Below are 27,616 nucleotides of genomic sequence, written 5' to 3' on the forward strand. Positions count from 1 at the left end.
TTACAAACCTATATATTAAATGATTTTATTCATTTCGAGCAACATTGACATATATAAATCTGTAGTCTTACAAAGCAAGACGAATTGAAAACTTCTCTATTAATTAAACTTTTACACAATATTTATTCACGATGCATTTTGTGACATTAAGAAATGTAATATTAAATGGTCTGTTATAAGATATGAACCAACTTGGTACTCTTATCAGTAAAAATCACTTCAAGTGATTTTTATTTTGTATTTGTTTATGAACATTCAAAATTTATTTCTTTTTGTGTGCAAGCAACATTTTTATGATCAATATAACCTTCCATTTTCAACTGAAATTGCTGCATTACTAGTAGTAGGATTATGTTTGATTTTTCTAGGATTTAAAAGAAGACAGAGCTCATATTATTACTAACTTTGCATAAAAGAGGTTTTTGATTAGATTCATAGCTCTATAGCTACAACAACAAAAAGTCAGTGCTGATTTCTCTGTATGCAAACCTAAAGCTATGTGGTCTATGGAATGCCAAAATATAAGCGACACAATACAAGATTGACAGGGAACCAATCACCTAGTTTTTTTTTCATTCCTTTTCTGCATGGGATTTACTTATTCTATAAAAATCTTCCATTAACTATTAGTGGCAAAATAACCATGTTTATGTTAGTCATTTTACAAATTTTGCAATATGCATTACATTTTACAGTATAAGATATTTGCAACATGCATACCATACGACTCAGTATATACTCATAGAATCTCTGTTCTTATATAGTAAGAGAATTTACAACCATCCCTCATATGTAAACCATGAAAAAAAGGACTCACTTTGAATTACAGGGTCATCGTGTCCGGTCGGGTGGTTGCGTTACAAGACCTTTCGTGAAACGAAAGTGGGATTATATCATGCAACGTTTATAGATTTGCCATATAGTTTTCTCAAAGTGTCTAGTAAAGTGAACCAGACCATTTGTAGATGAGAGGGGTTTATTTCACAAACATTAACCCAAACATTTCGTGAATAAAGGGGCATGCTTTCATAAAAGGACAGGTAGCGCGACCGCCCGACCCAGCGCGATGACCAAATGAAGCAATAAGCCTTACAAAAGTGCTTCTCATAAAATACTTCCTCCGTTAAAGGTACTGTTTAGAATTTTGGACAATTATCCGCTCTCAATCCAACATCTATTGACAAGTAAAGAATTTTGTGAAAATTTCTGTAAGAAACTGCAATTTGTAGGCAATTAATGAACCTTTTACAAAGTGCATTTTACAAACACACTTATACAAAACACTATGAGAAAGAAACAGTGTCAAATGAGTCATCTCAGGATTTAATGAAAATAAATCGACATTGAGCTTTCCTTTTTTTAATTGTGCATGATTCACACACTATCATTTTCCATCCCAAAATTGTAAACAGTACCTTTAATCAACTTATAGCCATTCGCCAATATAATTCAACAAAACTCAAGTAACATAATAATATACAAATAATAACAATTTTTAGTCCTTCTATTATTTCAAACTGAAACAAGTCATATTTTGTCTTGAATGACAAATGTATAGATCAATTTTATAGACAAACAGTACGTCCTAAATTGATATAACATTCATACACACTGATATGAAAGGAATTATATGAAAACAGTAACAAAATAATATGAATACAGGTGAGAAGTACGAAACAGAATGAACCCATTGCCCGCTGACATCTAGAAAGGAATAACACCTTCTGGGTCTTAAAGCCCCACTGCACTATTTATACCCTGCGCCCTCTATACAACCAAAATGCCTAAGCGGTACCCGTTGGTCCCCCATGATGCCACTTTTCTGACGTTAATTGAGAGCTGATTTGATGAGATAACCACCTGTCAGTGACCTTGCAGGGAGGTCTAATCCCTCCATGCCACACTAGTGCAGAGGAGCTTTAACAGACAAAATATTCTCGTAATAATATCAGGTTCATATAATATTTTTCTTTCAAATAGGCCTACTTGTGCACTTGAACAATCATCCAAACTTGCCAGGCTCCCATGATAGTGGATATTAGGGACTTTTAGATTTGTATGTCGGCATAGTGGACTGCTATACGTGTGACGTCCTTATAAGGCACTGGTAGTGCCTTAAAAGGACGTCACACGTAGCAGTCCACTATGTCGACGGGCCAATCTAAAAGTCCCTAATAACATTTCTGAATCCTTGAATTACTTTTCTTCGCAGAAGTTCCTCTGTAATATGACAAGTAGATAAACTATCAACCCAATAACTACTGAGTTCAACAGGGACCACTCGGTTCCAGTGGATAATGGGTTTATTAAAATGAAGTAGGATAAAAAGGGGAAAAGCCTGATAGTTTTTAAAGAAACCAATCAGAGTTTACAACAAGAAAAAAAATCGAACCAAATGAGGAATCATGAGAGAGTCACAAGAACTTGAATTGAATAATATTATTGAGTTGAATAATATATTTGTAAAGTGCATTAAGCGCTATATGAAAGCAATATATTATTATTACTGTTAACAATTTAAACTGATTTAAAATATGAATGTCAAAAGGTTCAATAGGAATTTTAAATGAGTTAATAATTAATATATGTTACACATAATTATCATTTCAAACAAACTTTACAAAAAATATACTATTCCCTTTACCTAGTATTCTGCAATATAAAAACAAAGAAATGCCCAGACTTACTTCAAAAAATTTTAAAAAGAGTGCCTCAATCATCCATTGACTAACTTTGTTTAGAAATTAACAATGATACAATCCACTCATAGCTAACTTTGTAAATCATTACATTTCCAGCTCTCTAATCCTTTAATCAAATCATGTTAATGAGAGGGGAAGAGGGAGAAAGGAATGCAAAAAGATGATGATAGGACGCCCCTCCCCTCCCACACACACACACACCCTCCTAAATCAGTGGCCTTGTTAAAGGTAAAGACCACTTCTGGTCACGCCATTTCATTGTAAAAGAAACGATGTGGAATCGATCAGTAAAGGTAGATCATCTAGCATATAAGTATTGGTGTGTACTGCAAGGTTCTGGAATCATCAAAATGATAAGAAATTTGGCCCAGTCTTGGTAAAGTTACAAGCACTGTACACAGAAAGATGTATAATTCATATGGGACTACGCGACACGTGCACGATATCTATTCGGTCCTGATAGATATATGATTTACCAAATATATCAATTAGTAGGCGGTTTTCCGGCAAAATTTGTATCATCACGTATTAGTCAAAACATATTCTTTCACATGATTGGTAATAAGAGCTTCCATTTTATATTTTGAGAGGGGGGCGTTTCTAAAACTGGTCTACACCTTTAATTCCCATTTCATCCACCTCATAAAACTAATTTCACTTCCATGGTTCCACAGCTCCATCAATGCCTGGCCCATCGAAGAGATCTGCTCATTGCATCATTTATAATACAGATTAATACTCTTTTTTATTACTTAAATCTATATTGTTAAATCATGAACATGATAGCCCTTTTTACATGTTATTGCAATTTAGTAAATGTACAATTAGTTTACAGGATTAATTTAATCAAAACCATTACAGAAATTTGTCTAAATATTCACAATTAACGTTATAATGGTTATGTAAATAAAATATAAACTTATATGCTCCGGACCTACATGTATGAGTGAACAGCTTATTTGAGACCAAACTGTTTTAAAGATTATGTTATTAAAGGCAGAATACTTTGGCTACATAAAAAGAAATCAGTTTCTTGAAAGATTTATTGGACGGAAAAGTAGAAGATAGCAGACCAAGAGGGAAACAAGGAACCAACTAGGGGAGACATTAAGACATGGAGTGGAATGACACTGCAAGCATGTACTAGGATGGCAGAAAACAGAGATGGGTGGAAACATGTTGCAATCAACCTCCGAACTGGGAGAATATACCTTGATAGATAGATAGATAGATAGATAGATGGATAGATTTGATATATCAAACCTGTATCATGTGTGTTTTTGGGGTTTGAAAAGTCTGTAATGACTTAAACCTAACCAGTACTGCTTATGAATGCCATGGTTTAAATATCATTAAATAGACAAATAAACATATTAACAAAATAAATGGAATTATTTGACAGAACCATCTATGAAGGTACTATGTCTACATGTACCATACAGCAAACAAATTTCATTTTATATTAATAGGTTGAATTATTTGGTACCGGTATAAAATATCAATTCTATTTGTATCAAGCATGGAATAAAATATGATTAGACTTGATCATTACATGATGGGCGTCAATACAAAGATATAATTAAACTATTGAAATGCATACAAATCATCCTCTGTGTGGCACCAGAAGGGGGTTAACTCATATTCTTTAATACAGAGTTAATGCCCTCCTGGCTCTGAACAATCAAAGAAACTTGGGACCCGTTTCACAAAGCCTTTTTTTTCAATGACAAATGACAAAAAACAGTGACAAATCTGCTGATAACCAATCAGAAGCAAGGATTTCAATAGCTTATAACAAAAACTGTCATTTGTCACTGATGACAAGTTTCGTGAAATGGGGCCCTGCTTACATATGATGCACTAAACCACTTTCAAGAAAACACTGTGGCAAAATTATTTACTTTTAAATGCACTGCAAGCAGAGGTGAAGAGAGACAAACTGATGCACGTGACAAAAGCCCCAACAAGTACTCTGTTTGGCTGCTCCCAAGAAGGCAACTACTGCCATTGACAATACATAGCTTGTATTGCCTTTTTGGAAGCAGCTAACGATACTGGTGTACCGAGTGGTGACGTGTGCTGCGCTCATGGCCTTTCATTTTGCCACAGTGGTTCATACTGCGTCATATGTGAAAGGGGATTCAAAAATGAAACTGTGATGCTTTCTAAACTAATTAGACTGTGGGTGGACCTCCACTTTGATTAAGATGGTATTGTCTTTGATGAACAATCCTTCCTTTTCCAGGGATTCGATCGAAGCAAACTCCATGTAGCCGAATCCTTTATGATTGCGAGCCGTTTTGGGTTTTTTGAAAGCGTCCAGGTTACTCTTCGCTACCAACCTTTCGGTGATGTTCTTCTGTTTCAACTCCGGGTCAATGTTCTGGTCAACCAAGGACAGAGTTATTGACCCCCTAAAAGGCCATTCCAGGGAGCTATCATACTTCCCTTGCATGAAGTGCACAAAGAGGGAAATATACAGAACTTTCCGTGTCTCTGATTTGTTTATATTGACCCTGACACACAAGCGGTATCCACAAGAGCCTGTGTAGAACCCTTCACTATGTCTGACCATCGCTTCTCCTCGTTCCGCCGACACCCGTAGCTCTGAGTACTTACGCAACCGCCAGACGAAGATCCCATTGGCGACATGCTCACGTAGATCTTTAGTCTCTTCCTGCAGGCTATGAACCTCGTTTCTAAGAGTGGCTATCTCTGAATCTTTACGCGCTGCCTTGCTCTCGAGCTCTATCACCTTCTGTCTCATCCACACTTCTTTCTCTTGGAGATCTTTGACCGTGATCCTCAAGGCCCTGAACTGATCCATCGGATCAAAGGCTCCCGATCCAAAGCTGGGCATCACAGAAGGAGACGTCACGTAATTAGATGGACCTATCTGTGTCCTCACAAGCTGTTCAGGGTCTAGCTTCCTAGCTCCATGTTCATGAACATCCGTGATCTTACCCCCTGCAGCTGTGGCAAATTCACTCATCTGACTGTCATACGTTGCGCCCATTCTCCAGCTAGTTCCAGGGTAGCTGGTTGTTCGTGGAAGCTGAGTTTGTTGGTTCTGAAAATGAATAGCCATGAGCTGCAGGTGGGCTTCCATAGATTGAGAAACGTGTATTGCCATGCGTTCTTTAGGTAACTGCAATTAAAGGAAAGAACCGAAGGACCACAATATTAACACAGTTTCTGAAATGGCTTTGATAATAGAGTTGTCTTTTTAAGAAAAAAATATTATCATGCTAAAAGTTTCAAAATACCTGCTGTGACCATTAAAAAAAAAACTGTTTGATGAGCACTATACAAGAACCCATTATTATTATTTTATTTATCCCTTTGCATCGTTATTACACTTACCCTTTTACACCTAATTGTACCCGTAATATCCAACAGGCACCTGATAATATCCCTCGTGCATCTAATTGCACCCATATTACCCCAAAGCCTCCTATTTACACCCCAGTCTATTAAACCCCTTCTTGCACCCGATTGCATCCCTTTATACACCCCAAATGCACCTCTAATGCACCTGATCACACCCATTTGCACTTGATTGCCCCCCTCAGCCACCCCTTTTACCCCCTCTAAACAAGTGGTATCTCCATCCCAACCATACCATCTTACCCTCTCTGAGCAGCCGAATGAAGCAAACTGGCAAGGTACTGGTATCTCAGTGCAATCATGCTGATGATGAATGTGTAGATGATCAGATAACACCTCCTTATGACAATACTCACAGCTGATTGGACGCTTCGGACACTCCGCATGATGTCTCTGTTGAGCATGAGAAGAAAGTAAACATTAACCCTTCAGCTGCGACTAAGTAGCGCTTTATAGAGACTTCTGTGGTAAACGCTTTATAAGCACTGTCTTTTAATTATTATTATTATTATTATTAATATACAGTAGGCTTGCGGATGCACCATGTGAGAAAGAGGGAAGATTGAGGAGACCTGAAAAGGACTCTCAGTAATCTTTCTTGAGGGTTTATAGTCCTGAAAAGGACTGTTGGTATTTTTTATTAAGTTGACATTTTACAGACCTTTTCAAAATTTCAACAAGAGAAAAAGCTTTACTTTGCCTAAAACAATTATTGAATATAAAATAAATCTGGGTATCTAAACGACCTGTCTATGGTACCTGCCAAGAGGGCCTCCTAAATGAAAATGATAGGATAATTTGTTTCTGTACTATAATTGTCATGATCATTATTATTATTATCATTATTATATTATTATCACTATGACCCTCCGGTCTCTCCTCCTGGTATAACTGATATGGGTTCTGCAGGTTGACCACTACACCAGGGTTTTCCCCTACTCTTACAGAAATAGAGCAGTGGGTTTTTAAAGCACCACTGCACTACTTGTAGCTACTTGCTCCCTCTATATAAAAAACACAGACTACGCGGTGCCTGTTGGTCCCCCATGATTTTCTTTTTCTTATATTAATTGAGAGCTGAGTCGATGAGATAACCACCTGCCAGTGACCAAGCTGGAGCTCTAATCCTCTTGGCCAAACTAGTACAGACAGGCTTAAAGCCTATCTGCATTAGTTTGGCCAGGAGGGATAAGACCTCCCTGGGTGGTCACTGGCAGGTGGTTATCTCATCAAATCAGCTCTCTATTAAAATAACCAAAAGGGGACCATTGGGGATCAACGGGTACTGCTTAGGCATTGTTGGCTGTATAGAGGGCGCAAGTAGTGCAGTCCCGCTTTAATGTGCAGAAGTGATGGCTCTCCGCTACAAAGGGTCTCCATTTAATGTTAACCTCTAACCCCGTGTCCACACACATATGATATATGATGTTATATGATGAAATTGTGTGTGTGGACGCTTACAAATGATACGTCGTATAACGAAACGTCGTATAACGAAAACGATGCCCAAACATGCTTTTCGTTATACGACGTATAAAGAATCACGCCTAATCACGCCTATTAAATCACAGAGTGTGTTTGGTGTGGACGTAACTAGTATAACTAGTCGAACTAGAACGGTATAACTGTGCGGGGCTTAACGTGACCTCGAGCGAAAGGAGACCTGACCTCTCATTTCCGCTTCCATTTCATGATCGCAGTAGCAAACTGCGCACCTATAGGACATTTCGCTGTAGAGTTTCATGATTACTTTCTTCTGTGTGTGGACATCCTGGAATTTATACGATGATTCTTTATACAACGTTTCTTGTGTGTGGACACCCTGAAATTTATATGATGATTCTTTATACAACGTTTCGTTATAGAGTTTCGGGATAAATTGTTTTGTGTGTGGACACGCTGTAATTTACCTCCTTTTGATTGAAGCACAGAGGACCCCTGCAGTATGTGCATTCAATCAGTCTCCTAGGACACTCCTTCTCTACATGCCGATCAATGGATCTTCTTCTCATTGAAGCACCGCATTGGTTAGGGCATGGCTCTGTTCTATAGCTACAACTTTCCTTGTGGCTCTGAAAATCAGGAAAACAAAAATGGACTATCTTATGAGTTTCATAAATATATTTAAGGTAAATTCAAACTACATTGTATATAAAACGCAGACAAACTAAATATTGGTACAGTCAAACCTGCTTTAGTGACCACCTGTCTACAAAATCACATTTTTTGCTTCCCTTGAAAATGGTTTCTAATTGAAACATGTACTAAAGGAACCTGTCTACAAAGACCACTTTTTGTGTTTCACTTTGGCGGTTGCCTATATCAGCCTTTTTTTTTTCTGGAACAATATTTCACATTGACAAAATATGTATCTCCTGTTGAGAGAGGGACAACCATTCAGGTGGTATGGGAGGGGGGGGGTAGAGGCTCCCATGCCCCCCCCCCCCTCCCCAGCCAGGCCACTGGAGATACTGTAAGTCTTCTTCTTGTTCTTTAGTTGCAGTACAGGCCATCAGGTGTATTGTCGTACGTTTGAGGTGCAGTGCAGATGTGTATAATGTCTGATAAAAAGTTAACTGCGTAAAAACAACAAAATCGTTTTTAACGGAGCTGTACAATACATTATGGTGCATAGTGGCTCAGTGGTTAGAGCAACCCCTCATGAACGGGAGGTCGTGGGTTCGAACCCCGGCCGAATCATACCAAAGACTTATAACAATGGGACCTTCTGCCTTCTAGCTAGGCGCTCAGCATATTAGATTGGAGAAGGGTAGTAATAACATATTATGTTATGCAGGGCCCGCTGGAAGAGCAGTTTCATAACTGAAGTGGCTACCCTGGGTAAATAAAACATTATTATTATATTATATTATACAGGTCTTACCTCAATATCCCTGAGCTCTAGAAGATCTGGACAGTCCTGATATGGGCACCTTGCCTGAAGGTCTAGGATCTCTCTTCTTACACACACATCTGGAAACATCTATATAAAAACAAAAAAACAGATCAATTAAAAAGTTGAGTTTTACAATGTACATACCGGTACTTGGATGTGATGGTTATTTTACCTGACTGCTAAGGAAGCATAAATGCTTGTAAGTATTAAGCAACCAGACGGCCGACGGCTTAAGGTCCTCTCCGAGGGACCTGGTAGTGAGGATTAATGCCTTACCAAAGGGCACTAGCGCATCGCCTTGGTTTTAAACCCGGGTCAACGGATTACAAGACCACTGCTCTACCGACTGAGCTATCGCGCCTCCACATGTACATCTCTTCTCAGTAAGTTCATTAGCGTTCATTCCTAGTGTCTGCCACAAAGGTCTGGAATGGTCATCAGGCATTCATTCCTATTGGCTGCCACAAAGGTCTGGAATGGTCATCCATGTTCATTCCTAGTGGCTGCCACAAAGGTCTGGAATGGTCATCCATGTTCATTCCTAGTGGCTGCCACAAAGGTCTGGAATGGTCATCCATGTTCATTCCTAGTGGCTGCCACAAAGGTCTGGAATGATATTCCGTGTTCATTCCTAGTGGCTGCCACAAAGGTCTGGAATGGTCATCCATGTTCATTCCTAGTGGCTGCCACAAAGGTCTGGAATGGTCATCCATGTTCATTCCTAGTGGCTGCCACAAAGGTCTGGAATGGTCATCCGTGTTCATTCCTAGTGGCTGCCACAAAGGTCTGGAACGATCTTCCGTGCTTTGACCTAGCAGCTCTCTTCAAAGAATCCTCAAAGAAATTGCTCAAGACACATCTCTGCAATTTGAAGAACTAGCCTTTCTGATGTACATGTCAAATGATTATTGAATGAACACTGCAAATTACTTCTTAAAATATTGTATTAACTACATATGATGAGAGGTGTATACCTACAGAGTTTAACTGATTATATACTATATTTTGGAGCCAGGACCAAGAGCGCCAAGATGGCAGATAATGGTGCTATAGAAGACATCATTAGTATTACTATTATTATTAAGAATAAAACAGTATCAACATCCCTTTTGCAATATGCATGATACATCCTGTCTCAATATCTCAACTTTCTTCCAGAAGTGCCTTTAAAATACTCTAATAACTCTATGCACAAAAAATATCTCCTCATGGATGTACTGGATGTTTTTCGATAGGATGGAGGGGTGGGGAGGGGGGGGGGGGGGTTAAAGGCATGAACTCAAGAGAGCCTTAAAGCGGGACTGCACTACTTGTAGCTACTTGCACCCTCTATAGCCTATATAGCAAACAATGGCTAAGCGGTGTCCGTTGGTCCCCCACGATCTCTTTCTTAATGTTAATTGAGAGTTGATTTGATGAGATAACCACCTGTCAGTGACCCTGCAGGAAGGTCTAATCACTCCTGGCCAAACTAGTGCAGACAGGCTTTAAGCATGAAAGGCGACATGAATGTGGATGCAAACTGAGTCAGCAGTACTAGCCTGTGGGCGGCCCAACTATGAACATGATAGAAGCATCTCTTACTACAGAATGCAGACAGATTATACTGGACTGGCAAGATGTGGGAACATGCACAGAGGCTGTAATTTGCTCTAAATGTTGCTAATATCTTGCCCTCTTAGAGCCTTTGCCCTATTTCCCTTTTTCCCTCTTTGCACCCTCAAGGCTTGTTTAAATACAAACCACCGCAAAAAGCCACCACAGTTTCTTTACATTTGAATGTGAATGGTAAGTGTATGCAAACAAAGGTTTCTTGAGCATATTTACCCACATACAGAAATGTGACGGTGTGTTACACTTAACGACATCATTCAAAAATACCATGGTTTGCAGAGTCATATCTGAACAAGCCTTTAAAGGCACACTGTCCTACTTGTAGCTACTTGCTCCCTCTATATAGAAAACTTCCCCAATTGGTGCCTGTTGGTCCCCCATGATTCTCTTTTTCTTATGTTAAATGAGAGCTGAGTTAATGAGATAGCCACCTGTCACAGTGACCTCGCTGGCTCGCTGCGTGGTCTCATCCCTTCTAGCTGAAGTAGTAAAGCCTGCCTTTAAAGGACATGCATGTTGCCTTTTTTAAAATTATTATTTGTTATTTATTTTTATTTATTTATTTATTTATTTTTATTTTTTTTATTGTTTTTTGTTTTGTTTTTGTTTGTTTTTGTTTGTTTTTTTTTTGGGGGGAGGTCCCAATTACCGGACGCTATTAAGGAAATATCACTAAAATAAACAATCACAATCAGGCAAACACACATGGGGAAAAACCTCTTTGTCAATAAACAAATAATCTTGCCTTATTTTTGTACTTATGAAACTTGAAACATTGACTTGTGGCATTTCAAAATGTCAAACTACATGACGGTAAACTATTTTGCTGTACTGTTATCGCTTTCATAACAACAAAACTAACACTTACTTGGCCAAACACGAATTCCACCTGGGGAATTCTGTTTACAAAATGTGGGAAAATCCCTTCTCAATGAAACCATACATGCAACTGAACGCCGCATGCAACCACACGGTCCTAAATTCATTTGTTGTTTTATTTTCTTATTTGCCTAATATCTACGAAGAGAATATATGAGTAAAAAGAGGAATTATTTTTGAAATAAAGTACATAATAGCATTCCAATGAAATGGTATGTAGGTATTCTGACCTTTCTATTGGTATGACATATATATATATATGGAGATCCAGCATTTCCTTATTTCAGGCTTTGTACAATTAAAGGGCTTACATTTTGATGACAGCTTTAGGTTAAGTTATGGTGCAATAATTCTAGTGTTAGGGTTAGATTCATCATAATGTTGTCCAGGGATATGCTGAGGATTGTTATTAGTGTGGCAAAATAACTATGGATAAAGTCGATGACAAGCATTAATCTTTTGAACAACATTCAACCATATTCTACCTAATGCCAACAAGTTTGTTTCTACATGACTCTTAGGATATAACAAATAATAATATGCTACGGGTACTCCTAATTACAACTTCAAAGGTAAGATTTACTATATGTATACAAGCGACTGACCATGCATTAAACCACACTATCACAACGTAAGTCATGATCTTTTACCATTGACCAAATAAAACCAAACTTAAAGGTAATACAAAGTTTTGGTATTGGGTCATGAATTTGGTTCAAATGAACATATTGGAAGCATATCCTACAATATTCAGTGATCGTTGTCGCGGTCGAAATCGACTCTAAAGTTATGAAATTTTCAATAATAAACACTTTAAGTTGAATAGCTCCCTCTCAAGGTCAAGATATTAATTAAGTTATAAAACAATGTTTGTTGACTAAAATCGACCGATAAGCTATTCTCGTTCGGAAATTATATACCACAACTACATACTCTGAGATTTTCATGGTCGCAGCTACCATTGTATACGGCCGTAGGAGCTATTTAAAATTTATCAAAATTTATCGGGAGCACCGGTAAATCTTTATATTCGATTTTTCTCGAAAGCAGAAACGTTTTAGGGGCTAAAATTTCTGGTGTTTTTAATTCATCTACAGGGGCATTCAAATATATCAAAATTGTAAAGAATCACTATCCACCCATTTTTCAAAATTTCCCAAAACTTTGTAATACCTTAAATGGCAGAGTAACTTTATTCTACACTAACTTCTTAGTGAGATTTGGTTTGGCTATATCTGTATTCAATGACATGTTTCTGTAGTACATGTACAGTGTATAAAGATGTTTCCTGGATTCCTTCACATATAACTACTACATGTACAAATGTTGTTTTTCTTCCACACAGACCTAATGCCCTTCTGGCTCCAAACAGATAATCAACATGTCATCTAAGCTTTTTATGGCATCATAAAATTCCACGAAGTATTTGTCAGTCAAACGATGAGTAATTATCAACGCAGTTTCATTTCCGTAATAAAACTTCTAATGGATCAATCCGTAGAGTTTCTTAAACAAAAACAGTTTTGAAGGGCAAGATATAACTGTGACTCTCCCTCTCCCTTAAAAAAAGAGTAGATTTCACATCCATGCACTGGTGCCTTCATGCATGAGGATAGGCTGATAGAGGCTGCACAGAAGAGCAAAAAAAAAAAAATTCCTCTGAAAATGTAGATATTTGTCTTTTCTACAATTAAGATACAGTATTCAATAAACAAAGTTGCTTTGCATTATTGTTCATGTTATAGAAATAAAGAAGGACAAAATAATGAACGTACAATGTAGACCTACATGTACATGCATGTATGACTGTATGTAGCTCTCTTTCTGTCTCTCCTTCTCTCTCTTTTTCTCTCTCTGTCTGTCTGTCTGTCTCTCTCTCTCTCTCTGTTGCTCTCTGTCTGTCTGTCTCTCTCTCTCTCTCTCCATCTCTCCTCTCTCTCTCTCTCTCTCTCTCTCTCTTTCTCTCCCTCTATGTTTTTAGGTCTCTTTCTGTCTCTCCTTCTCTCTCTGTCTCTCTCTCTCTCTCTCTCTCTTGCCCCCCCCCCCTCTCTCTCTCTCTCTCTCTCTCTCTCATATTATCAGCTGCTTCAATGGATGGGAATTCCCCTGACTTTCTAAACATGTTCCACAGGGTACGGACTCCAACAGGAAATCAATTAATAATAATAATGTATTGTTTGTGTAATAGGCGATACAGCCCTGGAATTGGAGAGCTTTAAAGATAAACTTGAGTTCTGGTAAAAAAAAAAGTAAATGAATTCTCACAGAATCAAACAAAACTTACACTAAATGTTCAAGATTACAAATAAATATGTCATTCGCCAAACAATTTTGGTAGAAAATGTATACTGGCTGAGTAATGAGCATAGAAAGATAATGAACCTAAGTAAGTAGGTCAGACACCATTTGTGTAGTCCCATATTCACCCAAATACTTTAACATGTACATGTACATGCTACATGATCAACTTTTTCTGATCCATTCCACACCTTTTCTTTCACAATGCAATCACATGACCAGAATTCAACTTTATCTTTAAGTGAGCTCCGAAAGAAAGTTACACACTTTGGCCCGTATTCTGAAGTCGTGTCTAACCCCTGTTTAACTAAACAGTTGTCTAAGTCCTGTCTAAGTCCCGTCTAACTTTAGACACGAAGTCGTGTCTAACTTTTTTGGTATTCTGAAGTCATGTTTAAATAAAGTTAAACAAGAAGTCCTGTCTAAGTCCTGTTTAACTTTAGACAACTGCGAGGGGTTGTTTAAGTCCTGTTTAAGGGCGCGATTCTGCTGCTTTTCAACGTCAACGGTACACTCTACTTGCGGGGGAGAACGATGGTACGTGCATTCTCTAAAATTTCAAATACGTTTTGCAGGATTTTTTCTCGTGTAGCCTAATTTTTTTTCTCGATAATATTAACTATTCTTATCTACTGGTGACATCTTGGAAATTCCATAATCTATAATAAACTAACCATTCTGTTGGAGAAGTTTCTTTTCTGGTTCTTCCGAGCACTGAGGCACCGATAAGTAGTGTGTTTGTCAATCTCAGTGTACAGTACCAGTACGTGTACTACGTACGTACTACACAAAGTACATGCAGTCTAGTCATTACATCACGATCATATCACCATGGTACAAGCACGCGCACAGCTAGCTGTGCGCGTTAATTTATTTATCCGGTGCGCGCACGCATGCGCATTGGGTCTTACGTCAGAATTAACGCCTACTGGGCGTGCGCAGAAGTCGTGACTAAAAGTTAAACACGACTTGCGCAGAACTTAAACAGTTGTTTAGTTAAACACCACTTAGACAGGACTTAAACAGTTGTTTAGTTAGACAAGACTTAGACACGACTTCAGAATACGAAATTTAGTTAGACAGGAGTTAGACACGACCTCGCGTCTAAGTCCTGTCTAAGTCGTGTCTAACTAAACAGTTGTTTAACTTTAGACGTGGCTAAGTTAGACACGACTTCAGAATACGGGCCATTATATTCATGATGCATACTAGTGCAAACCATTAATCCGAAATGTTCTCAAATGAACCAAAAGTTATAAATACTAGGTCTGTATTACACAAGCTTTATATTGAGTAATGAAAAACTATCTTCACTGATCCTGTAAAAATGCCAACGAACAGGGACCACTTCTTTCATATGGCCAAAGATACAATGTACATGTTAGCCCCATCAAAAGCATTAGAACTCAACTACAGTATACTCTATTGCAGTACAGCATACATGTATGTGTATTTTGTCTATACAGTAGTAGTAATATTAATTGAAAAAGAGGATACACAGATGCACTCATCCAAAACAACACTGAAATCTCATAGTGGCAGCTTGCACTTACTGAATTACAACACGGTAGGTTTAGGGAATCCCCCTATTCTTAACAATCTGATCGCTTATCAATACTGGCATACTAGCTCAGTCGAACAGGACATGAACTTAAAGAGCACAAACAGAGTTGATCAAGGTCTTCTTGGCTCCTCAAGGTTCTCTACAAGGAAACTGATGATCAGTTTACAAGTAGCGTTGAAAGTTCTCAAAAAGGGCAAACATATCTTAAGTAGGTCAGGGGTATCTGTGTAGTGTGACATACTTTCATTTTCCTCTTTCGATACAAGCTATTCTTGAGCTCTGGTATGGGCATCCGGGAATGTCGAGAGAACATGGCTATAATTCATTCTGGATTGTTTATCCTGCAGTAGATTGGTTGTTCAAACTAGTAAAATAAAAACAACCTCACACGAACTTGCTGGAAATCATCTTCACTAAAAGCCACAACCTTCATTTGCACATACCGGTAGTGACCTGTGTTTAGCAAATGGTGTCATGTACCTTGGTTTCCTTATCTTTCTATGCTCATTACTCATCCCCTATACATTTCCTATCAAAATTGTTTGGCACATGTCATTTATTTGTTATCTTGAACATTCGAGCATCCCCCCCCCCCCAATTTTTTTTTTTTTTTTTTTTTTGTTGTTGTTTGTTTTCCCTTTGACTTTTCACCATCACAGAATACATTGAAAGTCAATTGAAGGTCAAAGAAAGAATGATATTCATTGAATGGTCATAAAGTCGGCGCATGTAGAATGTTACTATTGTTAAAATTATTGTTAAGTGTTATATCCTGGTCAGAACCTGAATGATAGCGATAAGGCGATAACTAGAATTTCAATAAAGGCTCGTCCAAATTAAGATAAATTGAAATTTTACATGGTATTTTACAAAAGAACCGTAATAATCTAAATAAGTAAGTGATAAATATACAATGTACACAGACAAGCAGAACTTAGAGTTAAATAAGACATTGCATGATTATCAACATTAATAACAGATTAAAGGGTGAGAAGCATTTCCAGAATTTGAAAGCAATAAAGGGAAAGTCCACCCCCAAAATAAGTTTGTTTCGATAGAGGCAGAATAATAAGAAAATCAGGTGAGTGAAAGTTTGAGCAAATTCTGAATGAAAATAAGAAAGTTATGAATTATTGAAGTTGTGATCAATCTAATACAAATTGGCAACTCTGTGACTTATTATACGAGCTCTCCTTCATTTGCTTTGTGCATAATATTCCATAAAATCATGTTTTCTTCGTTATTGATGATGGAATATATATATTTGTTCCTTGCAGGGGGAGTATAGAAACATATTTGCAATTATTATATTTAGGGTGCATGTATGGTTGAAATTTTTCTTGAGGGAAAATGAAAATTTTAGATTTTTTTAGTACTGAGCAAATGGAAGTTGAGCTCGCATGATACGTCATAGAGTTGCCAATTTGTGCTTGATTGATCACAACTTCAAAAATCCTAACTTCCTTATTTATAATCGGAATTTGCTCAAACTTTCACTGACTTGTTTCTCTCATTTTTCTACTCCTATTAAAACTAACTTAATTTCAGGGTGGACTTCCCCTTTAAGAGAGAGAGAGAGAGAGAGAGAGAGAGGGGGGGGGGGGGGGCTGCACAGAACCGAAGTCCGACATGGGTTCCATGCTCAAAGTTTTAAGTTATTCTATATTTTTGTCTTACTCCTTATCAGCTGGCCTACAGAATGCCTGTTAAAGTTTTTTAAGTTGATTTCATACATTCTAGCCGTACATTAAATTTTTTTTTTTTTTTTAAATCACAATTTTTTTGGGGGTGATTGGTATGCTTTAACATTGTAGTTAGTTTGACCTCACAACATTATGATTATATGCACTTTGCATTCAGCACAATCAGTACCAGGTAATCACATCTGAATATGAAAGCTTGCCAATCACTATGAACATGACGGACAAAGAAAGAGAACAAAATATACAGTTCCTCATTCTACCCTCAACAATTGCTGTGGTAGACAAAGGAACATCCCTTCACTGCTATTACAAGTAATGTGTAGAACAGGTGTCACATGCATATTCACCTGTGCTACTTATTTTTACATAATAGCAGTGAAGGGATGTTCCTTTGTCTACCACAGCAATTTTTGAGGGTAGAATGAGGAACCGTATATTTTGTCCGCTTCCTTTGTCTGTCATGTTCATACTGAAAGCTTGTCATAAAGCGTTAACAAATGAAGCATGCACCAACTTTGAATGCCTTAATTAGGAAATGGAAGAGTGAAAAGTTGCGTAGTCAAGACAACTCGCATGGACTCAACATGGTCTTTACACATGGGGGTTTCCCCCATTTTGTTGAAGGATATCTTATTCATATCAGAAAGAAATGTCACCTCAAATTCTTGAAGCTATTGACATAAGGTCACTTGTCACTAAATGTGTGAAGAAAGGGGAAATTTGTTCCCTTTTTCATTAATTATTGAACTTTGGTTGAACTCACAAAGTCTATCACTGATCCTCTCTTATATTTATAACAAAATAATATATTTCTGATATTGATAGTCAGATTTATCTGTACAGTGGAACCTAGTTAAAACGAGGTCCTTGGGACCAAGGAAATTACCTTGTTATATCAGGGTAAAAAAACAAAAGAATATAAAGAGCTGGGACCAGCAAAACCACCTTCTTATAACCTCATTATAAATCAGGGCTCTTTATAACAAGGTTCCACTGTACAGTAACATGAATGAAAAAGTCTAATACAAGTGAGCTCATTTATGTCATGCTTTCAGCAAAGCATATGTTCCTTTAAAACATTTGGATGTTATGGTTACCATGTATTTGTCGATAAATCCACATCTTTAAAAAAAAATGCAATCAGGTATTTGACATATGCCCTGAAAAATGCAGGCTAGATTACACCCTTTTTGTCTTGGCATTTAGAAAATCAAAAACCCTTAATTCCAAATGAATGTTGATTTCTGTCTAAGGGAGAAAGATAAAAGATGAGAAATAAAGAATCTCCCATTTTTTAGATTTTTAATATACATGTACATTAAAATACAGCTTCCTATCGTCCAACAGTCGTGGTAGACCGGACTGTCGATCACAAGGTCCGCATTTTCATTCCTGCCGTGGCACTTATATGTCCTTTGGCAAGACATTGATCTACATTTGCCACACTCAACCCAGGTGATAGGTACCTGGCAGGAATTAATTCCTTGAAATGCTGGAACGCTGTAATGGCAGCCATGCTCAAGCCAGGAGTGTCAAGTCTGACAGACAGGAGCGCTATACAAGAACCCACTATTACTACTATTATTATAAATAGTTTCAATCGCAAGCAGAATTCACTTGATATCAAAAGCATATTTGACTGTATACATACTGACAAATAATTCTGCATAACATCCTTTTTATGACAGCTATATATACAATGTAATACTCACCTGTGCCTCTGTAAGAGATACATTATCAACTGGGCAGCGTAAACCAGCATTCCTATGGGAGAGAGAGACAGATATATATCAAACTATATATCATAAACAAAAGTGATTGACAAGTACGTATAAATCATAATGCTATGTATAATGACAATACTGATTATGAGAATGATGATGGCAGTGATGATGATGATGATGATGATGACGACAATGATTGATTTTTTTATTTTTTATTTGAAATTAAATAAAGAACCAACAAAATAATCATAATAATACAATAATAATAATAATAATATTAATACTAACAATGACATCAAGAAAACAACAATAATATTATTCATACACATACATGTACATACACTATGTACTTACTTCACAAAATAATTTGGCAAGTACGTATCTCTTTAAACAGTCTACTATCTCTTGGTTATTTTGTAACCAGCATTTCCCCTCTATCAATGTATCTTCATCTGTTCTCATATTACATGTACACACATATGCTCGTTTCTGGTAACTGTAAAAAGATATTGTACGGTAAGCTTTATCAGCTGTGATCTAACTTTATTTTGTAAACAAATTAATATTTTGATCGACAGGCTGTCCGCAGTGCCTCTAATTTGATTTTGCGATAACAAACATTCTCAATGCATCATAGCAACTTTAGCAAGTCGTCTAGCTTAAAGAGCTGCAGTATAGCATGAGAACTTGAGAAGTATGGGGAAATTCCCTTCAAAGTTACTTGAATATTACTTGCAGATTTAAGAAGTTAACAAGGTAATAATGCTACTGTATTTGTAGTACACAATGTAGCATGAGATGGAGAAGATTGGGGAAATTCCCTTCAGTTGCTAGCTTACTCAAAGCAGGGTAAGGAGATAATGTCATGAAAGACAATAAAATGACTATTGTTGGAACAACACACTGTTCATAGTATAGAAATTGATTTTCTTGGAATATATATGTTTTGAAATTCAATTAGCATATTCTTCTCATTCCAATATGGTGAATAATCACGGCGTTTGGACAGATGCACAATTTTTTTCATCTGAAACTATTACCTTAAAAAGAAATGAATTGTTAACGTTTCAAATCCATATCAAACACAATACGAGAGTAAATTACTTTGTTCGTACATATGTATTATCTGTGATGAGCTAGAAAATTAAAAAAGGAAATTTCCCTGAATGTACTTGTACAACTTCAAGCACAAAGCAAAAGAACATTAAGCGATTAGTATGGTTTGTCATGAAAAGAACAGAAACAAAACTTCATGTAATTATCTCAGACATTTCCACAAAGAACCCTCACAAGTTAATGCATTAGGCTATTAGGATCCTTAATCAATGTTTTGGAATCGCCGCCCTCTCAAAAAATGAAATGGAAGCTCTTATTACCAATCATGTGAAAGAATATGTTTTGAATAATACGTGATGATACAAATTTTGCCTACTAATTGATATACTTGGTAAATTTGGACCTGATAGATATCGCGCACGTGTCACGTCGTCCCATATACATCTTTTTGTGTGCAGTGCTTGTAACTTTACCAAGACTGGGCCAAATTTCTTATCATTTTGATGATTCCAGTACCTTGCAGTACACACCAATACTTATATGCTAGATGATCAACCTTTTCTGATCGATTCCATAACGTTTCTTTCACAATGCAATCGCATGACCAGAACTGGTCTTGGTTTTAAACAGGCAAGGTGACATGTCCATCCCACTTTAAGGGGGGGGGGGGAGGGGCACTCCAATTCTGCACATGTAGAGTAAGCCAATCAATTGCCCCGGCATCACAAGGCTTTTTGATGTATGCTAAATGTAGTTTGGAATGAGGAAATACAGAAGCTTAAATTCAAATAGAGTTCCAGCTCATTACTTTGCTACCTAAAGGGCTGCTAAATGCCATCATTCAACGCTTTCATTTCCTTTCAGACTAGTGTAAACGGTCCATTACTGAATAATATTAGTCTCTGTTTGAACGTGAGCTGTTATAATTATCCACAGAAAATCATCTCTGCTAGATACCAGCCTTTAAAGCCCCACTGCACTTGTTATAGCTACTTGCGCCCTCTATATAGTTAATAATGCCTAATCGGTGCCTGTTGGTCCCCCATGATTCCCTGTTGTTATTTGCGAGCTGATTTGATGAGATAACCACCTGTCAGTGACCTTGCAGGGAGGTCTAATCCCCCCTGGCCAATCTAGTGCTCTAGTTTCCTGTCAAACAAGAGCACACTGGGCATTCTCATGGATAAACATAAAATAATGCATGATTTTGAGTGAGCTCTGAATATTCCAGAGAAAAATTGAGATATCTCATTACTGATTTTTTTTTAATGGGGGGGGGGGGGGGGGGGGTTGCCTACCAAATTTCACAGACAGGGGAAAAGGATACAGTGTGGATTACTAAGGACATCTTAGGTGCACACACGTACCATGCTTGTACTGATGGATGATTTACTTGTGTAGCCTACATAGACATGTACCAGCAAAAAATACTTGCAGTGGTCTAGCAGAAAACGAACAATGTGTTTCCAGAAACTGTGTTTTTATGAACTAAAGCGATTGGCATCACTGGTATCTTATTATGCACTTCATATTTACGACAATGAAACAAAGTCTGGACCCCCAAAATTTCGGCATTGTAATGAAGGGTATGTACTGTATGCATGTACTAACTCTATAAATTTCATCCTTGACCCCATTTCACAAAACTTGTCATCAGTGACAAATGACAGTTTTTGTTATAAGCTAGTGAAATCCTTGCTTATAATTGGTAATAGCATGTATTTGTCACTGATTCTTGTCATAGTCTCCTTAAAAAAGGCTTTGTGAAACAGGTCCCAAGAGCCCCTTCTAGGAAAGTAAGAGTGGAGCCCTGCAGAAGGGCAGACAATGATGCAATTTTGAGTTGATAAAAAGTCTCCTTTGTTAAATACTTAACAATCCTAAATGGATTTATCTACAGAGCTTTCAATATATAACCAATATTTGATATGTATACTGTAAAAGTAGAAATATTTGCAGTATATTACATGTAATTTCCATGGATTTTGCACTAAGATCGACAAACGCGGATTGTACAACTCACATGTTTTGAACAGGATGAATTGCGTGCAACACAAATTAAGAACCGTCAAATATGTTTTGGGGTCGCTCAGCGCGAAAAATTATTCACACGAAAATAAGAGCGTTTACAGTATGCTATCTTGTGAACGCTATAGATATGTGTAATAAAATTCCATGAAAGGGTTAAAAGAAGAGGAAAAAAATATTAACCAATATGACAAACCTGAGACACCTTTTGATACAGTCTGAGCAGAAGCGATGTCCACACTCCGTCTGAACAGGGTCCCTGAGACACATCAAACAGATCGGACACTCATATTTTGGATCTAGAGTGGGTTCAAAATGATAGTCATACCCACTAGGGAGGGGCGATTCCGCACCCCTATTAGGGCTCCTTAAGAGAGGCAACGGCCCAGTCACTTGACACTGGTTACCGTCGGGGTTAAAGGTCATACCGACATGACCTTGGATTGTCGCCGGGATGTGACCAAAGTTCCTGTAGTAAGCTTCCGGGATTGGGGGCGGTCCCGTCGGTTGTTGGACGTCATGACGACCCCCGGTCGGTGAGCTGTAGCCACGTTGAATCCCTCGTAGCTCATTAACGTTCGGTGACTGAGGACGCCCTACGTACCGTGGGTCCAGGCCGGGATCACTATTACATGGATATTGGCCACTCATGATGTCCTTTTCATTCTCACTGGGAAGGACATTGTGGGTGGAGCCTATAGGTGGGTGGAGCCTCTGAAAAGAGTAGACATGGAAAATGAAGAGAGAAAATTACTCTTTTGTTCAACTGAGCTTTGTATTTGCCTTTGGAAGCAAAGCAATTATATATACATTCAAACCTGCTTTAGTGACCAACTGTCAAGTTCAAGTTCATTTATTTATTTCATTTTCATAAAAAACACAAATTCAAATAAACATACAAAGAATGTTCAGTTAAATAATTTCAAATGGAATGGGAGAACAAAGGAAAAGCCCATGGTGGCCTTGTATAAAAATTTCCCCGAATATTATCTACAAAGACCACCTGTCTACAACAAGCACATTTTTTGTTTCCCTTGAAAATGGTTTCTCATTGTAACATGAACTAAAGGAACCTGTCTACAAAGACCACCAGTCTACAAAGACCACTTTATGTGTTTTCCTTGGGCGGTCGCTGTAGACAGGTTTGTCTGTATACATTTATGCATGTTAGTTTTCAAAAGGAATCATGCAAAAGGCTGCCTGTAGTTATTCAATATTAAGTTGAATTGAATCATAAATTTAATTAACATTTTACGTTGAAAATGAAGAAGTTGGGGTTTACTATAACATACAATTTGATAGTTCATCCATGCACACAAATGCTACTTGGTCAATTTCAACAAGAACAAAAATAGAAATCTAATTTCAAATCTCTCTTCCACATATTACAGAGGCACATTGTGCTACAATCGTTATATCCTCATTGTCTTGAACTCCTCAGCTTCTTCTGTTTCATTGCAAAACAAAGAAATTGAATAATAACATTAAACAAACACAAACAAACAAGACAAATAAACACATTGGCCTATTAATCTTAGGAAGAAAAAACATAACCTTAATCAAAGCAAATGAGTCTGAATCCTTATAAAAAAAACATGTAGTACGATAAATATACATAACTAGAAAAGAGGTTTTATAAAATGTTTTGAACAATATAGCATCAACACAGTTACACAAAATTTAGAACAAAAATCAAGTAAAAGAATCAATTTTACCAGAAGAGCAAAGTTAGAGTATCCTGCAATAAATCCATTATATTTCAGAAATACTGTATTTAATACAAATACCTTTTAAAAAGCTTCTCGTATCGTGCCTTGTATGCTTTTCAATGATGCACAAGCAGTCCACTCCTTAGTGTAGCATGTAGATTAACAACAAATAATCCCTATTTGAGTCCTATTCAACTTGCTAAGCCTTCTGGAAAACAGGCTGACCTGGTCCTGCTAATATATTTGTCTATAGTCAGTCAGTAGACTATAAATAAGTAAAAGCCACCCGATCATAACAACTGCGAGAGGCCCTGTGTTTGTTGAACAGATCTGCTCTGCTCAGCGATCCCTGGTAGGGTAATTCAGGTTTATGAGATAGCAGGGTTTAAATGAATAAACAAAATCAATTGCAATACACACTGAGCTGCCCAAAATGGGGAATTGGGAAAATAAGGGGAAATCCCTTTTCTGAAGGACGCGCGCGCGCGCTCGCTTCATACGTACATCTCATGTAGATCAACGACTACTTACTATAGCTCTAGGCATTTTCAGAAATTGTAGGGCCTATAAAGCCTATATTTTACTTCTATATGCAGGAAAGTATCACATAAATTGTAACATTTATCCGTGGAATCAATCACGTTAATCAATCCAACCCAATTAACGTAGAAATATTAGGGACTGCTTTTGCGAATTTTACATCATTCGTTCAACTTCCTCTTCCAATTCGCCGAAATTCACATGCATCCGTGTAGCTATATCGTACAACTGAGCCGTACCTCCCCGACAGATGTGGCGCAAAGCCTGTACTGTAGGCTGTAGCAACATTTGTTGTATAACTGGCGCCGACGTGGACAAACATAATTTATAAAAAATACCACCACCAATATCTTAATGCCACTTCACTGAGTGGATTCCAATGCACGAGACAGAAGGAAACTGATTCTCTCACTTACTTACCTTAAAGATAATTTCGTTGAGTACAGTTTGTACTCATCCTGGCCTACTCGGTCTAACGAGAGACATCTAAAACAGTTTACACTGCATTTCCACGCACTGCATACTCTCTATCTAGCACTCGACCGTACACTCGCGCGCTCCACGTTAATTCGCGACTCGGCGGTACGGTGCGCGCTCGACTGGTTTACATTTCGAGTCATGATGAAACTTGAGGAAAAGTGAACAAAAATTCGTTTTTTTGTTTTTTTTTAAATATAAAGATCATTCATCTTTATATCGTAAAATTTAAAAAATTATAAAATTGGGCGCAGGACTGCACAATCTGCACACTTGACTCGGTTGAATAAAAACTAAAATAATAATCAGTATTATTTGTAAATAGAATGAAAAAAAATATTAAAAAAATAAAGAGAGAAACAGAAAAGGGAAGAACAAAGCAAAAATATCATCCTTATAAATTGAAGAGTTATGGCCCCTAATTACTAGTCTAGTATTTGGGGGCCATAGAGTTATTTGAATCGGGGGTTTAAACTGAAAATGTCTTTCATTGGTGGACTCAGGGGGGCACAGGGGGCACGTGCCCCCCCCCCCCCGTTTAAAGGGGGGAGGGGGAAAGAAAGAAAAGGGAAGAGAGAAAGAAGAAGAAAAGAGGGAGGACAGAAAAGGGGAGAGGAGAAAAGGGAGGGGGGCAGGAAGAAAGGGGAAGAGAGAGGAGAGAAAAGTTGGAAAAAGAAAAAAGGGGGAAAGACGAATGTGGGAAAAGGGGGGGAAGGAGAATAATAAGAAGGGAAAAGAAAGAAAGGGGGATTATATTATAAAAAGGTGTTTTCTCCGGGAAAGGGGCGGGGAAACGTAATTTTGCATTGTGGACGATATGGGGTCCCTATTGCCAGGCGTGTAGCCCCCCCCCCCCCAAAAAAAAGAGATGGAAAAGAGGGGTGAAAGAGAGAATTTGTGTGAGTTAAAGGAGAAAGGAAACAAATGAAAGAGAATTAAACAACGATAAAAGAGGTGCGGGAGCATGAGGAATAGCATTTCTCTTAACCCTAAAAAGGTCGGGCTATTTGAGGTTTTAATACGGCTGGGGGGAGGCATCATGCCCCCCCCCCCCCCCTAAGATCTATAAAAACAACTATGCCTCGAATATTAAAGCAGTCATTATAACTTTTATATACCGAAAAGGGTCATAGAATACATGTGCGACTTACCAATCATGGTAATCAAGTTTGTTTACGCTATCGAGACCTAGTCAAGGGTGTCTGATCCAGGCGCGGATCCAGGATTTCCTAGGGGGGGGGGGGGGGCAAATTTGAAATTATGCATATAGCTCCGTTTAGTCTCATTTCACAACGCCCCCTGTCGTCAGAGTCAGCAGCCATACCTGTTAGTTAGCCTATGGAATTGTACCCCAAAAAAGTCGTTAGCAAAATCATTGATATTCATGAACGGTCAGACAATACAGCCTTTTAGTACGTAACGTATAGTGAATGGGAATGGGCGATGATCCGTCCAGGAGGTAGAGGTCAGTGGTTTTTGCTGGCAATGTTCACGCGAGCGAAAATGAGACAATCGGAGCAATATGGCGAACCAAAATATTGGTAGGTTTTTTTTTTTTTTTTTTTTTTTTTTTTTTTTTTTGGGGGGGGGGGGGGGACAACAACAACAAATCGCCATCACCCCACTCTTACATGCAGGCCCGCTGAACGTTTCTCGGCGGGGGTCAAGGCGTGGAGCCCCCAGGGAGCGAATCCCCAGAGGCTCAGGGGTCTTATACATTAGATAACCGTTAGATGGGCATATTTTGATACGTTATTTGTGACACTGGCAGGTCACAAATTGGCGTTGTGTCTAGGGGGCATAGCCCCCAAAAGTTCAGGGTTTTTATACATTAAATTATCATCAGATAAGCATATTTTTATACCTTATTTGTGACACTGGCAGCTCACAAATTGGTGTTGGGTCCGGGGGCGGAGCCCCTAGAAGCTCAGGGGTTTTGAGCAATAAATGACGGTCAGATGAGCATATTTTGATACCTTATTTGTGACACTGGCAGGTCACGAATTGGCGTGGGGTCCAGGGGGTGGAACCCCCATAAGCTCAGGGGTTTGGGGCAATAAATTAGGGTCAGATGAGCATATTTTGATACCTTATTTGTGACACTGGCAGGTCACGAATTGGCGTGGGGTTCAGGGGGCAGAGAACCCCGGAAGCCCAGAGGTGTTAGGCAATAGATTACGGTCAGATGAGCATCTAGGGGCCCGACTTAGGGCAATGGTTGTGTTTAGGGGGCAGAGCCCGGGAAGCTCAAGGCTTTACGCATTTAATAAGCGAGTTCATAAATAGCTCTGGAACGCATGACCCAAAAATATCCACAGATCTTAGACACGATGGATACTTCCCATAATGTGCATTTTACAATAATCACTGCCGAAGTGATTGAGGTGCTTCATGAATACCTTTTGTTTGCCTCTTGAGAAGAATGCTTCCACCTGTGTATCAGATTAATGTACTGTTGGTCAGGGGCGTCTTCAAAGGGGGGGTGCGACACCCCCCCCCCCCCACCTGTCAGGATATTGTCGGTAAAATTGCGATGCCGTCGGGAAAAGAAAAAAGGGGGAGGGAACCAAGAGTGGGAAAGGGAAAGAAAAGAAAAAAAGAAAAGGAAAAGAAAAGAAAGAAAGGAAAAGAAAGGAAAGAAAGGAGAGAAAAGAGAAGAAAGAAAGGGAAAAAAAGAAAAAGAGGGAGGAGAGGAAAGAAAGGAAAAGAAAGAAAAGAAAAAAACAGAAAAGGGAAACAAAAGAAACGGGGGATGAAAGAGAGGAGAGAGAGGGAAGGTAAGGGCCTGAGAGAGGAGGAGTGGGTGTAAAAGAGAGAGGGGGTTGTTGGGTGGAGTCGTCTCGTCGAGGGAGCAAGAAAGACACGGGTAAATATGTTGCTGTGTCGGATCAGATGTGTCGGTATTCAGGGGCGGATGTAGCTTTTTGCTAAGGGGGGGTTGACCAATAATGACGATGCGGAGCATCGTCCACGAGCCGCGAAGCGGCGAGCCGATTTTTTTTGGGGTGTTTATTTGAACCCCGTAAGTGATGTTTTCCT

At 38.3% G+C, this 27,616-nt stretch overlaps 1 protein-coding gene across 3 annotated transcripts; it reads right to left on the reverse strand.

The window, feature by feature from the left end:
* Positions 1-3,072: 3,072 nt before the first annotated feature.
* Positions 3,073-24,648, reverse strand: LOC585060 (TNF receptor-associated factor 6-A). 3 transcript variants are annotated; one of them, XM_784901.5, is made up of 7 exons: positions 24,521-24,648; positions 22,048-22,565; positions 18,756-18,807; positions 8,974-9,072; positions 8,000-8,161; positions 6,333-6,482; positions 3,073-5,850 (listed from the first exon to the last, which is right to left on the reverse strand). In XM_784901.5, exons 2-7 carry the CDS (start codon positions 22,500-22,502, stop codon positions 4,873-4,875), a joined length of 1,896 nt encoding a protein of 631 aa, XP_789994.4. In that variant the 5' UTR covers positions 22,503-22,565; positions 24,521-24,648; the 3' UTR covers positions 3,073-4,872. The 3 variants fall into 3 exon arrangements, with proteins under 3 accessions (XP_789994.4, XP_011671903.2, XP_011671902.2); XM_011673601.2 differs by having other exon boundaries at positions 24,517-24,646; XM_011673600.2 differs by lacking the exon at positions 24,521-24,648 and adding an exon at positions 23,639-23,967.
* Positions 24,649-27,616: the final 2,968 nt, after the last annotated feature.

This window comes from Strongylocentrotus purpuratus, unplaced genomic scaffold, assembly GCF_000002235.5.
Source record: "Strongylocentrotus purpuratus isolate Spur 01 unplaced genomic scaffold, Spur_5.0 spur5_scaffold_18, whole genome shotgun sequence".
Lineage (NCBI taxonomy): Eukaryota > Metazoa > Echinodermata > Echinoidea > Camarodonta > Strongylocentrotidae > Strongylocentrotus > Strongylocentrotus purpuratus.